General features: G+C 34.4%; 1 protein-coding gene and 1 long non-coding RNA gene across 2 annotated transcripts; both read left to right on the forward strand.

The window, feature by feature from the left end:
- The first annotated feature begins 4,911 nt into the window (after window positions 1-4,911).
- LOC149151697 (uncharacterized) lies at window positions 4,912-5,503 on the forward strand. The gene is made up of 2 exons (XR_016263699.1): window positions 4,912-5,037; window positions 5,143-5,503. It is a non-coding gene; the product is annotated as an uncharacterized LOC149151697 (long non-coding RNA).
- Window positions 5,504-12,147: 6,644 nt separating this feature from the next.
- Window positions 12,148-13,152, forward strand: LOC149151698 (uncharacterized). The gene is made up of 3 exons (XM_089443238.1): window positions 12,148-12,452; window positions 12,539-12,614; window positions 12,729-13,152. The coding sequence occupies exons 1-3, from the start codon at window positions 12,148-12,150 to the stop codon at window positions 12,840-12,842; spliced, it is 495 nt and encodes a 164-aa protein (XP_089299364.1). The 3' UTR covers window positions 12,843-13,152.
- The last annotated feature ends 3,746 nt before the right edge of the window (window positions 13,153-16,898 follow it).

A 16,898-nucleotide genomic window follows, 5' to 3' on the forward strand; every position in this document is an offset into this window, starting at 1 on the left:
AGATAACCCGTTGACCTCACCTAACAACAAAGGAGCTCTTAATTCCAGGTTGCATGTTTGGCTATATATCCCTTGTCTCTTCAATTTCATTTTTCTTTTTCTGCATGAAAAATGGTAGATTTTGTTTTCTTTGTACAACAAATCCACCCCATTATTAAATATGTATATGTTAGTCCACAAGATTGTCTCATTTTTCATTGCTTTGAAGTAGGCTGGGGTATTCTGGTTTTCTGGTTTTGTTGTGATCTATCCATTTTATTGGTTTTGTTGTGATCTATCCATTTTATTGTGATTAAGCATATTTTGTAGACTCTTTATGTATTTTCATGATAGGATGGTAATAGATTAGAAACCTCTTTAAAAAAATAGTGGATGGTTAGAAATAGTGGATGGTTAGATGCGATTACATTGTGGAATTGCTCCACAACATAATTATTATTGTAATATATGTAGAGTATATTACATTGAGGGTTATAATGTTATGTTATAAATAAAAGTATGTAATAGTAATTAGAAGGAAATTATTACAAATTTAATTATTAATGTGTAATAATTATAAGTAATACACTTTGCTAATGCTATGATTTATTATCAACTATTTTTATCTATATAAGCATCCATTGTGCTCAATCAATTGTCAATTTGATACATATTTATATAATAAATAATTATTATTTAATATCGATCTGTAATCTGCCATGGATATTCTACTAGGCAGTTTGTCACAATAGATTTGACAATATTATATTAAAAATCTAAAAGTCTACACTATTACAATTTTATTTAATTTCTATATTTGTATATTTTAGTGTAATTAGTGCATGCATGTGAGTGGAAATTATGCCGAAAAATAGAGAACGATAAAATAAGCTCCCACACACACATAAGACACAAAATATACTCTAGCAAACCCTTTCGGCAGAAAACCCAACTGAAAGGTAAGGTTGCTTTGTTCTCTTTCTCTATCTAGAAAATAAGGCCACGAGTACAAAGAATTAATGTCTCTGGCCCATGAGGTGCTACAGTGCACAAATCCTCTCTGTGTGCTCTACCTCCTATCTCTACTTCTACATCCTAAAGGGGGGATACCTATATTATATCAGTATGTGGAGTTTCCTTCTTTCAATGATGATAATTATGCTATTGATGAGAAATTGGTTGATGCGAGTGTTTCTACAAACATGACAAGGACAGAAACGACAACAGAGTTGACAGGAACATAAATGGCAAGAACTAAGACAAAAGAAGAAGATGGGCAACTTCCTACACAACCTTTGCGAAGATCATCTCGTATTCGAACATTTCCGAAGAAATATGATGAGTTTAAGACTCGAAGTTCCTTAGGTAACTATTCTCATTGTGAATTTAACTTTTCTGTGGATTGTGAACCGACTTGTTTTGAAGAAGCTACTAGCTATGATGGATCCTCTTATTGACATCCAACCTATTGGTTGCAAATGGAATAATAAAACTAAGTATAAAGCTGATGGTTCACTAAACAAACACAAGACAAGACTTGTAGCGAAAGGATATGCATAGAAAGAGGGTATTGACTATACAGAGACATTTGCTCCTACAACTAAATGGGGCACTATTAGATCTTTGTTTGCTATTGCAGCTCAGAAAGAATGGAAAATTCATCATATGGATGTCAAAACTACTTTTTAAAATGGAGATTTGAAAGAAGATGTTTACTTATTTCAGCCAGAAGGTTTTTCCATTAAAGGGAAATAACAAAAGATTTGCAAACTGATGAAGTCCTTTTATGGCTTGAAGCAAGCACCACGAGCATGATATGAGAAACTAACTGAACATCTTCTAAAGTTAAATTATAAACATTTTGACCTAGATGATGCAACTCTTTTCGTTAAGAAAGTTGGAAGATCAGTTGTATATCTAGTTGTATATGTTGATGATTTGATGATCACAGGAAACAATGATGAATATATATCATCTATTAAGAAGGAATTGAAAAAGGTTTTTGATATGACAGATTTAGGTTTACTTCATTATTATCTTGGAATTGAAGTTGATCAAAAACCACAACATATTTTCATCTCTCAGAAAAGTATGTTGGTAAGTTATTGAACAGATATAGTATGATGGATTGTAAGCTTGTTGCTACACCAATGGGGCAAAAATTGAAACTTATTTGAGAAGAAGGAAAATCATTTCAAGATCCAACAAAGTATAGGCAACTTGTTGGAAGTTTGATTTATTTATCTATTAATTGTCCTGATATAACATTTGTTGTAGGAATACTTTCCAAATTTATGCATCATCATTGTGAGGGGCATTGGGTAGCAGCAAAAAGAGTACTGAAATATTTAAAAGGAACCCAAACTTACGGCATCAAATATACCGAAGTTTTAGACTTCCATCTTGTTGGTTATTCAGATTCTGATTTTGATGGAGATAAAGAGAATGGATTCTCTACTTTTGGCTATATTATGAATCTTGGATCAGCAGTCATCAGTTGGAGATCACGCAAGAAATCTATTCCTACCGATTCTACCACCGAAGCCGAATATGTTGCAACATCTCAAGCCACTAAGGAAACCATTTGGCTTCATAAAATGCTTTAAGATTTGCAAGAGAAGCAAAAAGATTCAACCCCTTTATTTGTTGACAACTATTCTGGAATTCAATTGGTTAAGAATCCAAAGTTTCATGATCGAACCAAACATATTAACACCAAGTATCATTTGGTTCGACATCATATAGAGGCCAAAACAGTTCATCTGACACATTGCCTAACATCAGAACAAATTGCAAATATCTTTACTAAAGCATTGGGGCGTGAAAAGTTCGATAAATTTAGATCTTTACTTGGTATGTTAGATGTCCCTTCAGATTAAGGGGGAAATGTTGTAATCCTTCGGGATTTCTGTATAGTTAGGGATTTAGTTATAAATTAGGTATTTCTAGTTATAATTGTTTCAGTTATATTTTTCAAGTATAAATGTAACCTTCATTGAATGAATTAACGCATAGATTCCAGCATTTGAATCAATGGAATTCTCCAGACTTCTTGTCAACATCGACCTCCAATGCTTCCCAATAAAAGGGAATTTTTTTTTACATCTAATGTTAAGAAAACTAGTAAGCCTCATGTGGTTCACTTCAGATACACTTCAAATAACTACATATAGTATTGCAATTACTCCAAATAGAAAGGCAAATGTTTTTAACTTTGCATCTAATGTTTTTAACTTTTCATCTAATGTTAAGAAAACTAGTGAACATGGTTCCCTTCTAATAACTAAATATAGTGTTGCAATTACTCCATGAAAATAACTATAAATAGTTTTGCAATTACTCCATTAGAATAGTGAAGCAAAAGGATTTCACACACCAAAGTGTATACATGATAAAAATAAAAAATAAGTTAAAAAACAGAAGTAAAGTTCACGTCATTCCTCCAACAATAAATGCATTGACCTCCCATACTTTCAAGTGAGCAAGAAAATATTGTTATATTTAATATTATGAAATCCACTAACTTAATGTGAACGCTAACTTGCTTACAAATCAAGTAAGAAGTGGTAACTAAATGATAAATATATAAGTTTTTATGTTAAAGACTTAATTTACAGGTAGAAGTTATAGGGGCTACACTCAATTAACCTATGACATATTAAATAACACTCTTAATTTGACTATATATTGGAAATAACTCTAAAAATCACATTATTTAATCCCATACCAATACAAACCCAATATATTGTAACTATCCAATATTTTTTATACCCCTGTATATTTTCCCATTAATTTTGAGTTCCATTTTTTATAACTTCCAATATAAAAACCTTTTATCCCCTATATATCCCCCAATATACTATGTCATTTTTTCCTCAATATATATCGCCCAATATAAACCCATGTAGTATAGTATTGCTCCCCAAATAAAACTCTGTAGTAAAAGTTGGAAAATATATATATATATATATATATAGATAAATTGAAATATATATATAAATATGTATGCATGAGATGAACAGTGAAAATCTACTTTCAATTTTGCTTATAATATTGTTTTTGCAAATCTAACTTTAATATCACCATGAATTACCAACCAAGTTTGAAGATCGAGGTTGAAAATATTCCTACAAACCTACTAAATCATCAACGTTGAAAGAATTCTTAGACACTACTAAATAATCAACGTTGGGCCCATATTGAGTGGATTTGACGTGACTGTATGGTTGGTTATGCCAATTTAAAAATGGCTTTGTACATGATCTTTGTCACATCTCTACCCATTTAATTTTTTTTTGGTTACGGTAATAATAATATTAACCATGTACATAAAACTTATATGCACTAATAACACTAACCGTATAAGGTCTTATCGTAACACCTTACCATACATATGTCGAAGGGTTGTTTTATTAAAGCAGTTCATATAACATGGTTATGAAATATCTGCACTTGATCCTATGCTGTGAGTACTTTAATACCTTGCATCTACACGTACTTGATTCCGTGCTGAAGGTGAGAGTTGGCAAAGCCATCTCATGACACTTGGACTTACCATTAAGGCTGACTGACTCCTTCACGTGATCGGGAATGGCTCCCGTTAGGAACTTTCCCGCCCTACTCTTTGGTATTCCCGCAATGATCAACGGTGGTTATTCGTTGGCAGAGATCAATGGAGGAAAACGCTCCACGTCTCCCAGAGGGCTCTTTGTGTTTATAAAGGAAATCCTCCGGATACTTCGCGATTTCCTTGGTTTTGCTTGGCGTTCCATTGTCTCCGCGCCATTCTGTCTCGGCTGCGTATCAAACCCTTGGTTCTGTTACAGTTTCTTCTCCAGCTTGCATTACTGTCATGGCGCCACCACTCCAGGGATACCAGCTATCGAGCTGGCTCGGTGAGTTTTCGTTTTGGTTAAATAATTCGAGGTTTTCCTGTATTTAATCCCAAGGAACGTCAATCACTGAACTTTCCTATTTTACAGGTTATGGATGGCGGTTTTGGGAGCTGCTCGGCGGTCTGCACACTCTGTCAAATGCTACCGGCCAGGTTCTTCACAGGTGCATACAGAGATTTCCTCCTAGCCCCGATGTATATTGATTAAACTGTATTTGTCTTCTGTACTCCGAGCGATTCTGAGCTCCCAATCTTCTTCTTGGGCGCAGATGACGGAGAACCTCTTGATTTCTGGGTTAATCCCCTTGTTTTAGATTCTGCGGAACAGAGAAGGGTCAGTCTCTAGTTCAGAGGCTGTACCATTCGACCGTTATGTGAAGTAGCTACATTTATGTTATTAAGCTTTGCTTAGGTTATTATGCTCTATACTTTCTCCGCTTATGTATTTAGCTCTGGACCCAATATGGGATGGCGGCCCTTTGTTAACGCGGCCATGGTTATATTCCAGTTAAAGGCTTCCTTCTTTGTACAGTGCTTGAGGAGCAAATCTTATACATTTCATGTTTAAGCAATACGATTTTCTTGTCTATATAATTATACATTTTCTTGTACATATTCTACTCGGTTCAATTCCTCTGTTATGCATTTGCTTGCTTTCTATATAAGTATACATGTACTTGGAACGCCATAAGGGTTGCACCTGCATCCGAACTCGATGGATGCATGGTCGACCCCGGCTTGAATTCTCTGCGGATAGACGACTGTTCGAACCAACTGGTTTTCAAGTATTTATTATGGTTATTCCTTTTCTAACAATTCTGAATTCTTCTACCTGAAATGTATGTATAGCTGGTTCTATGGATCACATGTGAATGTCATGTTTTCGTCTATATATATATATCAATGGTTGGTTACAGTAAGGCTTATCTCACGCCCTTACTATCCTTAGAACAGGCTCTCGTTTCATCATTGAATAATTACCACTCGGCACCACGAGGGTTTGTCATTTACGTTGGCTTTTGTTCCATTCATTGCTTCTATTTGAGGTTCATATGTGGTTTCAAGCTCTGTTCACCGTTTACGTTTACAAGCTCTGTTCAATGCTTTCATTTGAAATTTATATATATTCATAAGCTCCGTTTAGTTTGACCTTATCTGTTTCTAAGAGAAAACAGAGCGGAATGCTCTTGCATGCATTGCATATTTGTACCCGGAATTCTTGGCTCAGGTTATGATGCGAGGAAGTACATACTATGCTTGTGTTAGGTCTTCGTGCTCCTGTCTGAGGTTTTTGATAAAAAATACAGGCCTTCGGTGGCTATGCCGGTTACGGCGCTGTCGTAATTATTTCTTGGTTTATTAGTTTACGTTTTCCTCTTTTCTTCTGAGCACGAATCTGCTCGAAACTAACTCAGTTACTCATTCAAGACTCTGCTTGAAACCCTAGCTTAAAGTTTTTATTACGGCTCTCTCTTTCCTCAACCTGTCTTTACGGAACGAGACCAGCATACGCGGTCCCGAGATTAACAGTTACTCACAGGGTAAGGGTTTATTCTTTTTTTTAAATGCAGGTTACAGTACCCATAATAACGTAGAACTTCTGCTGTTCTTGTTATATAAATCCCTTTTGCCTGGCCTAACTTCTACAGGGACAGGATATGTGTCTCGAGATTCCTATAGAGAATATTACAGCTCTGCTGTCTTACGAATAATGCACCATTTAATGTTAGGCAGCAATTCCTAACTATTGCCTTAAATCCCCAAGATTGGGTATTATAACCAGAATACAGATTCTATTTCTCGTTCAATCTTTACATGCTAAGAATAGCAGAGATTTACGAGTGTTCTAGTCTAATAGCCTGTAATCGGTAACAGCAATTATTTAATCTACCATTCTGATAAAACACTATAGATACAGTAGGTTTCCGATACTTACCTGGTCACCGTGCGTATTGTATTTCTGGTAGCAAGCCTCCTGCAAATTCCTGTGTAAAGCTCTTTAACCACCCATCCTTAAGACTTTGTCCTTTGGGACCTGAGTCTCCCCCCGATCTTACTCTTACCGGATCCCAATCCTTAGTAAGACTGCACCCAGTGTCTTGACTATCTGGTCTCTACCAGACTTAGTTCAAAACCAGGTATGTTCTTCTTCAGTTGTTTCCCCTTCTCTCTGTCCTACAGCACCCCCCGTCATTCTTTCATTGACAGCTTTATGAATAACAAGAATTAGTTTTTTAAACTAATTCGTAATCTTTTTTCTTAAAAGAAAAAAAAGAATTACTATTTCATAACTGAATAATTTACGCCAAGTTATTACCATAGGGATGTTACATACTCCCCCCCTTAACAGGAGCACCGTCCTCGGTGTTCATCCTTCGTTGGAACTTTAGGCTTTACTCATGGTATTACCATCTAAACCACACAAAATGTGATCCTACCTCTTAAAAATCAAAGTTGTCATTCCAAGAAATGACAACGAACCGAAATAGTAATGATATAGTCATGAGAAATATCATTAGTTATAAACATCAATAGTCATAAACGTTTGTAATTGCAAAAATATGCAACTTCTAATCGCCACCACTTGGCCCTTCTTCATTCATAACAAACAATTCTCTGTGTCAACTTACCATTACTTACCATCTATTCTTAAAAATCATGAAGTCTTTCATGTAAGCATTTTAATAGTGGTTGGACAATTCTTCAACCCTCCATGGTAAGTAATTCCTGTAATATATGACTAGCAAATTCAATTGCATTAGTCCCTATATTTTGAGTCAAATGAAATACTTTTGACTATCAACCAATTGTGCAATGCTAGATGATTTCTAAATCGCAATACTTTTACAAGTACTTAGAGAGCACTAACACTAATCATCAAATGATAGATCACTGCTCACGTGCACACTGAATGAATTCTCACTAAAGACATCCGCAAAGTGCTTCTAGATGTACCAAAAGAGCACCTAATTCTCTAATCATCAAAACAGTCAAGCACTGCATTGTTTGAAAATGGTCTTAGTCCCCACTAAGACTTCCACAAGATTAGTAATACACAAAGGAATTAACATTTCCAATAACTCCTTATATAGAATTCATCATCAACTTATCATATAGCTGATTCGTTCATTTCTTTAGCTATGAGCACCATAATAGGCTAAAGAATTCCCAATCCATGGGAACTAGTCTTCACAACCAAACCGAGTCATTTCCACATCCAGATAGTTCTTTGATAGAGACCTTACCAGGTCTAACATGGAATTCCACTGGCCAACCGGCTCAAGAATTCCAGGGAGAGTAAATCTGGGCAGACAAGTACCATCAACCCCTCCGGGCAGGTAGCTGCCATCAACCCAAGGCATTCCAGCCTTTCACAATCCGGGCAGACAAGTACCATCAACCCCTCCAGGTAGGTAACTGTCATCAACCCAAGGCATTCAAGCCTTTCACAATTCGGGCACACAAGTACCATCAACCCCTCCAGGCAGGTAACTGTCATCAACCCAAGGCATTCAAGCCTTTCACAATCCGGGCAGACAAGTACCATCAACCCCTCCAGGCAGGTAACTGTCATCAACCCAAGGCATTCAAGCCTTTTACAATCCGGGCAGACAAGTACCATCAACCCCTCCAGGCAGGTAACTGTCATCAACCCAAGTATCCGCGATTGTCTGGCATGTTAAATTTCTCTTTTATTACTCTTTCTCAAAGTAATTTACACAATGAACCATATAATCATTATCATTAACAAAATAAACATGCATGTACACCATGCATTTACACTTATCCCTCATCCTGGTCCACAACATCTAGATCGATGGAACATATCTATCATACACGTTGTATGCATGCAAATTTCCAAATATCATAATTCATGCATATCATATAACCTCATTCTTTCTCATTTGTGATTGCAATTCACATTGCAGCAATTTACGTGATGAGTTTTCTTGTTGCCATTACGCTACCGCTACTTAATCCCATCAGCAACGTTAGTTATAAATATGCATCAGTTAACACGTATTCCATTTCCAGGAATGTGCATGCACACAATACTGTCATGTATAAAAGCATATGCAAACACTCATTAACGTATAAATGTCAACAACAGTTGAGTTAATAATCTAAACATTTCCAATTTTGCCATAGTCTGTTGTCCTAATTCAATTCGTCATTAATGGAGTATTGTCTTACGTTTACTATGGATAACTTTGATCATGCATAGTACAAAGAACATAACTCCATATCACAATGACTACTCTTTGTGCATACCATCGCTTATCGTATAAGCCCTTTTTTAATGTATGCAACACCCATTCCCTTCACTAGAAGGCTACCATCATTTCATACAACAACTACATACCTCTTTCTTAAAGGAAGTCATTTTAACCTCATTCTTCCATCTTCCTATATGAGGGTTTCTCAAGATTCCCTTTCAAGGAATCATTAAAGATATGCATCTTTACGCATAAAAATCAAGATTCAAAAAACAAGGTTTACTTATCCTTTATGCATCAAAATCAAGCAATCAACACAGCTCATCCAACAAGACAATCTCTCCAAGAGATTATTATTTTCAAGAAAGCTAACATGACCACTTTCTCTAAGTACACACAGACTCATACTACCCTTATGTGCATGCAACATGTGTTTTCTCCTACACAATTATTTTTACTTCAATGCACATAGTTCTTTTCATGAAACAAGTAAGGATTTTGTTTCTTGCATGAACACTATTCTAATGTGTCTTTAAGGGTAAGAACCTCTATTTTTATTTTCAAGAAAACTCTCACAAAATCCTTCATCTTCATACATGAAGTATGCATACTCTTAGGATGAGACTATATTTATGTATATATGTAATATACTCTTTCCTCAAGAAGTTAAAAATGAATATCTATGTGCCTAGAAGCACATCCTTAGCTATCTTTTATCATGCATGTAATGCATAACCATTTCACTAGAATCATAATGCAATTAGCATATATATATTTCCAAGAAGCTTTTATCAAATAAAGATACATATTTTAATTCAAGAAAACTTGGCCACCTTCCATGCTGTCCTCAGGACATTTATATACCTCATCCTCTTTCTCAAGAAGATACTTTGGCTATATTTAGCAAAGCTTTTATAGACAAGAGACAAGCATTTCTCACACAAGACCCACGTGGAGTCTTTCTAATAGGAACTACCTATTTTCTTTATTAAGAAAGTATATAGAATAATCAATCTTTAACTGCATGCCTTAACACATTTCCTTTACCAAGAAAATCTATAAAGGAACTATCCTTTTATTGCATGCATTCAAATACTTTCTCTACTAAGAAATCATATAAAACATTCGTACGTGTTCTTCAAGGAAGTGAGCAAGATACTTATCTTATCCTTGAATCAACATGCATAACTCACAACTTAAACCACCCTTACCGGAAGCAATTACTCTACTTATGCAATTAGAAGCATAATCTCCTAAGTGTCACACATGCACTGGAGCCACCACTTGGTGCTATATGCAACAGCTATCGTAACACTACTATGTGACCATTTCAGAATAATGAGTTCAAGGAGACATTATGAAAATCATTAACATCAACACACTATAGTTATCATTTTCCAACTCCTTAAGCATGATCAAGGGAATACTCACATGCACATCGAGCGCTATCTAGTCACCCCCCCAGACTTAAAGTCTTCTGCAAGATTCTGACACTCAAAGCTTGCGCTATTTGGTCACCACCAGACTTAGCGATTTCTTTTCCCATTTCCAGCTATCCCTATAGTACGGTCTTCTCCCTTCTCCTTGCTTCCTTTTTCCTTTGGAAGCATCTATAGTTGGGGAAGGTAGTTAGAGTTTACTGACCACTGCATTAGCACAAGTAGTCTATTTATGAATAATTATCACATGTAATTATGCCAGGAATGGGTACTAGAAATGTTACCCACTGAACATGCCTTTCCAATTAAGTTCACCCTGGAATGCAACATGCATAAGAAATCCATCATTCCCATAGTGGAGATAAATTCAACCATCATTAAATCGAGGCTCCAATGGTTTTTATCTCTCAACAAGTAATGATAAACACATACCATGCTAATGGATTTCACTTAATTAGAGGCAATCATCATTAGATCTATTAAGACATAAGAATATACTATTCATCATGCATGCTCATGGTGAATAAAATTAAGAATTCTTCTCATAAACAACTGGAACTATAGCACACACATTCCATGCATGTGACATCAATCAACCTTCACTTGTTTACGAATTGTAACAATCTTAGTCCAATTCAATTAATGCATATAAGTTCGATGGGTTAGTCATACAACACTAACCAATCCCAACTACCAATCGTCTTCATGCACCCATGACAAGACTGAATCAAAAGTTAGTTATGACAATCAAGTCTCGCTGCTTGACTCATTGCATGTTTTCAATATCTAAGGGGGTTCTTCTATTGTCATTTTAAAACAATTTGTCATCCTATTCAAGGATGTTCCCCATAATTTATATTCATGCATTGACTCATTAAGTTTTGTTCATAGTAACTTCAATTTTATTTAATGAATGTATCATTGTTATTGTCATATTTGCAAGGTAAAAGTTGGTAGTTGATTGTCACTTTTCTCACTGAGTGTTCAATATTGTTCATGAATGTAATGAGTACTCAATATTGTTCTTAGGTGTGCCAAAGTTTCATTGTCTTTTATCCTCATTAGGAATTTAACGTTATGAACGTAGTTATGCAACAACTTATTACTTACTACTTAAAGCAGTTATAAACATGAATCACACCTATCATGCCAAAAGTAGTGTACTACATAAATGAATATGTGAATGATTAAACTCGTACCTGAGTTAATGCCTACTGATGGCGTACCTCAATATCCTTTTCGCTTACCAATTCCCAAAGGCGCCAGTACTGTAACCTTTGGCTCTGATACCAATTGTCACATCTCTACCCATTTAATTTTTTTTTGGTTACGGTAATAATAATATTAACCATGTACATAAAACTTATATGCACTAATAACACTAACCGTATAAGGTCTTATTGTAACACCTTACCATACATATGTCGGAGGGTTGTTTTATTGAAGCAGTTCATATAACATGGTTATGAAATATCTGCACTTAATCCTATGCTGTGAATAATTTAATACCTTGCATCTACACGTATTTGATTCCGTGCTGAAGGTGAGAGTTGGCAAAGCCATCTCATGACACTTGGACTTACCATTAAGGCTGCGTGACTCCTTCACGTGATCGGGAATGGCTCCCGTTAGGAACTTTCTCGCCCTACTCTTTGTTATTCCCGCAATGATCAACGGTGGTTATTCGTTGGCAGAGATCAATGGAGGAAAACGTTCCACGTCTCCCAGAGGGCTCTTTGTGGTTATAAAGGAAATCCTCCGGATACTTCGCGATTTCCTTGGTTTTGCTTGGCGTTCCATTGTCTCCGCGCCATTCTGTCTCGGCTGCGTATCAAACCCTTGGTTCTGTTACAGTTTCTTCTCCAGCTTGCATTATTGTCATGGCGCCACCACTCCAGGGATACCAGCTATCGAGCTGGCTCGGTGAGTTTTCGTTTTGGTTAAATATTTCGAGGTTTTCTGTATTTAATCCCAAGGAACGTCAATCACTGATCTTTCCTATTTTACAGGTTATGGATGGCGGTTTTGGGAGCTGCTCGGCGGTCTGCACACTCTGTCAAATGCTACCGGCCAGGTTCTTCACAGGTGCATACAGAGATTTCCTCCTAGCCCCGATGTGTATTGATTAAACTGTATTTGTCTTCTGTTTGTGTTATACTCCGAGCGATTCTGAGCTCCCAATCTTCTTCTTGGGCGCAGATGACGGAGAACCTCTTGATTTCTGGGTTAATCCCCTTGTTTAGATACTGCGGAACAGAGGAGGGTCAGTCTCTAGTTCATGAGACTGTACCACTCGACCGTTATGTGAAGTAGCTACATTTATGTTATTAAGCTTTGCTTAGGTTATTATGCTCTATACTTTCGCCGCTTATGTATTTAGCTCTGGACCCAATATGGGATGGCGGCCCTTTGTTAACGCGGCCATGGTTATATTCCAGTTAAAGGATTCCTTCTTTGTACAGTGCTTGAGGAGCAAATCTTATACATTTCATGTTTCAGCAATACGGTTTTCTTGTCTATATAATTATACATTTTCTTGTATATATTCTACTCGGTTCAATTCCTCAGTTATGCATTTGCTTACTTTCTATATAAATATACATGTACTTGGAACGCCATACGGGTTGCACCTACATCCGAACTCGATGGATGCATGGTCGACCCCGGCTTGAATTCTCTGCGGATAGACGACTGTTCGAACCAACTGGTTTTCAAGTATTTATTATGGTTATTCCTTTTCTAACAATTCTGAATTCTTCTACCTGAAATGTATGTATAGCTGGTTCTATGGGTCACTTATGAATGTCATGTTTTCGTCTATATATACACATCAATGGCTGGTTACAGTAAGGCTTATCTCATGCCCATACTATCCTTAGAACAGGCTCTCGTTCATCATTGAATAATTACCACTCGACACCACGAGGGTTTGACATTTACGTTGGCTTTTGTTCCATTCATTGCTTCTATTTGAGGTTCATATATGGTTTCAAGCTCTGTTCACCGTTTACGTTTACAAGCTCTGATTCAATGCTTTCATTTGAAATTTATATATATTATAAACACCGTTTAGTTTGACCTTTTCTGTTTCTAAGAGAAAAACAGAGCGGAAAGCTCTTGCATGCATACCTGGCATTCTTGGCTCAGGTTATGATGCGAGGAATTACATACTATGCTTGTGTTAGGTCTTCATGCTCCTGTCTGAGGTTTTTGATAAAAGATACAGGCCTTCGGTGGTTATGCCGGTTACGGCGCTGTCGTAATTATTTCTTGGTTTATTAGTTTACGTTTTCCTCTTTTCTTCTGAGCACGAATCCGCTCGAAACTAACTCAGTTACTCATTCAAGACTCTGCTTGAAACCCTAGCTTAAAGTTTTTATTACGGCTCTCTCTTTCCTCAGCCTGTCTTTACGGAACGAGACCAGCATACGCGGTCCCGAAATTATTAGTACTTACAGAGTAAGGGTTTATTCTTTTTTAAAAATGCAGGTTACAGTACCCAGAATAATATAGAACCTCTGTTGTTCTTATTAAATAAATCCCGTTTACCTGGCCTATCTACTACAGGGACAGGGTATGTGTCTCGGGAATTCCTACAGAGAGTATTACAGCTCTGTCGTCTTACGAATAATGTACATTTAAATGCTAGGCAGCAATCTCATAACTATTGCCTTAAATCCCCAAGAATTGGGTTTTATAACCAGGATACAATTTCTGTTTCGCATTCAATCTTTACATGCTAAGAATAGCAGAGATTTACAAGTGTTCTGGTCTAATAGCCTGTAATCGGTAACAGCAATTATTTAATCTACCATTCTGATAAAACACTATAGATACAGTAGGTTTCCGATACTTACCTGGTCACCGTGCGTATTGTATTTCTGGTAGCAAGCCTCCTGCAATTTCCTGTGTAAAGCTCTTTAACCACCCATCCTTGAGACTTTGTCCTTCGGGACCTGAGTCTCCCCCCGAGCTTACTCTTACCGGATCCCAATCCTCAGTAAGACTGCACCTAGTGTCTTGACTATCTGGTCTCTACCAGACTTAGTTCAAAACCAGGTATGTTCTTCTTCAGTTGTTTCCCCTTCTCTCTGTCCTACAGCACCCCCCGTCATTCTTTCATTGACAGCTTTATGAATAACAAGAATTAGTTTTTTAAACTAATTCGTAATCTTTTTTCTTAAAAGAAAAAAAAGAATTACTATTTCATAACTGAATAATTTACGCCAAGTTATTACCATAAGGATGTTACAATCTTGATCCATGAATTACTTCTATATTTTAATAATAAAATGTAATATTATAAAATTTATTAATGAATAAGTAAAATAGAATATTATAAATATATTAATTACGAATTAAATTTAATAAATATTAGATATCCAACTTTAAAAACGTTCATTGCGATGTTTGACTCGTTGATGTGGTCATGATTGTTTTTTCTGGATAAATATACATATCAATATCATCGGACTAACTATCATGTATGTATTAATTAAAAATATTTTTTTATTAAAATTAATAAATAAAATAATAATTATAGAAATTCTTCAACGATAAAATTTTATTTTAAATAATTTTTTAATTTATTAATATATTACATTTTAAATAATAAATTTTTTATTATTTTAATAAATAAAATAATAATTTGTGAGTGGAAATTTTCACAGTGATTTATATTTTCAAATTTTGAAATAACAACTAATAAAAGTGAGTGAAGATTAAACCTTAAATAATAAAATTAGCCTAAAAAGTAAATTAACAATCACAAAATTATTTAAATAAACTATTAATATGAATGGTGAAAATATCATAAAATTATTAAATGAGTTAATAAGTGGTCAACAATATTATTAGATTTTAATTAATTATTTAAATAAACTATTAATATGAATGGTGAAAATATCATGAAATTATTAAATGAGTTAATAAGTGGTCGAAAACATTATTAAATTATTAAATGAATGAATTAAAAAAATGTGAAATATAAATAAATGGTCAAAAAAAGAAAACTAATAAGGAAAAAAAATCGTTAAATAAATAGAAAAATTAGCTATAGAAAGAAATTCTTGCTACATCTTAGACTTTTGTGATCTTTATTGATAATGAGAATTTTTTTGGATTAATCACATTATGACGATTTGAATTAACAAAAAAATGAGATTGTTTTTTGGATTAATTACATTATGACGATTTGAATTAAGAAAAAATAATTTCATAATGGCTAGACCAAATCGTCATGTGATTAATCCTAAACACAATCTAATTAAAGAAATTCATATTATGTTGGAATGTACTTTTACAGTGAAGTAGAAGAATAATTCGTGATTTCTTCTATATTTGATATATAGTTGACATGACATTTAAAAAAATAATAAAAATAAATTTTGATTAAAATGTTTCATTAACGATTTGAATTAACAAAAAAATGAGATTGTTTTTTGGATTAATTACATTATGACGATTTGAATTAAGAAAAAATAATTTCATAATGGCTAGACCAAATCGTCATGTGATTAATCCTAAACACAATCTAATTAAAGAAATTCATATTATGTTGGAATGTACTTTTACAGTGAAGTAGAAGAATAATTCGTGATTTCTTCTATATTTGATATATAGTTGACATGACATTTTAAAAAATAATAAAAATAAATTTTGATTAAAATGTTTCATTATCTACTTTGGATTTGACACATTACTTTAAAAAAAATTGATTAATAAATAAATATTTTAATATTTGTTAAAAATAAAATATTTCAAAATTATATTCATAAACCCCAAAAAAATTTATTTAGCCCATGCACAAATGAAGTTACAATATTTCTAAATATAAAATAAATAAAAATTATATTTAAATGTTAATTATAAATAAAATATTTTAATATTTATCTTAATTAAAATATTTTAATTTTAATATTAATTTTATTTAATAACAATAATAAGCTTTAAGTGGTAGTTTAATTGTAATTGAAGGTGTAAACAAAGTTTTATGTGCAAGGAGGTATAGAGTTCAAATCTCGTTGATTCAGTGGTGCATGCAAAATAGGAATTTGTATGAGTATAAAATTTGTAGTAGTGGTAGGAGTCAACCTGTGTCATGGGAGTTGTCAATTCCTCTAGTCAACAAATAATAATAATAATAATAATAATTTGTTTATTTAACATATATATATATATATATATGAGTTGTTTTTGGTGCCATTTTTTGGGCTTTCTAGTGTTGGAATCCGGCTGAAATTTTTGAGGCGAAATTTTGATTTGTGTTATTTAAACCAGTTTTTTGAGTGTATATATGGATTTACCACCGTGAAAAACCCCTAGGGCACTTTGATTGTGCATGGTTACCCATCAAACTTGTAATTTCAA

This window comes from Pinus tabuliformis, chromosome 9 (genome assembly GCF_031772625.1).
Source record: "Pinus tabuliformis cultivar Carrire ecotype Pingquan chromosome 9, CPIR1, whole genome shotgun sequence".
Taxonomy (NCBI): Eukaryota; Viridiplantae; Streptophyta; class Pinopsida; order Pinales; family Pinaceae; genus Pinus; species Pinus tabuliformis.

Coding starts and splice junctions, on each gene's coding strand:
- LOC149151698 (XM_089443238.1), top strand. CDS start 12,148: ATGGCTCCCGTTAGGAACTTTCTCGCCCTACTCTTTGTTATTCCCGCA. Junction 12,453..12,538: donor CCAGCTATCGAGCTGGCTCG/GTGAGTTTTCGT, acceptor CCTATTTTACAG/GTTATGGATGGCGGTTTTGG. Junction 12,615..12,728: donor ACCGGCCAGGTTCTTCACAG/GTGCATACAGAG, acceptor TCTTGGGCGCAG/ATGACGGAGAACCTCTTGAT.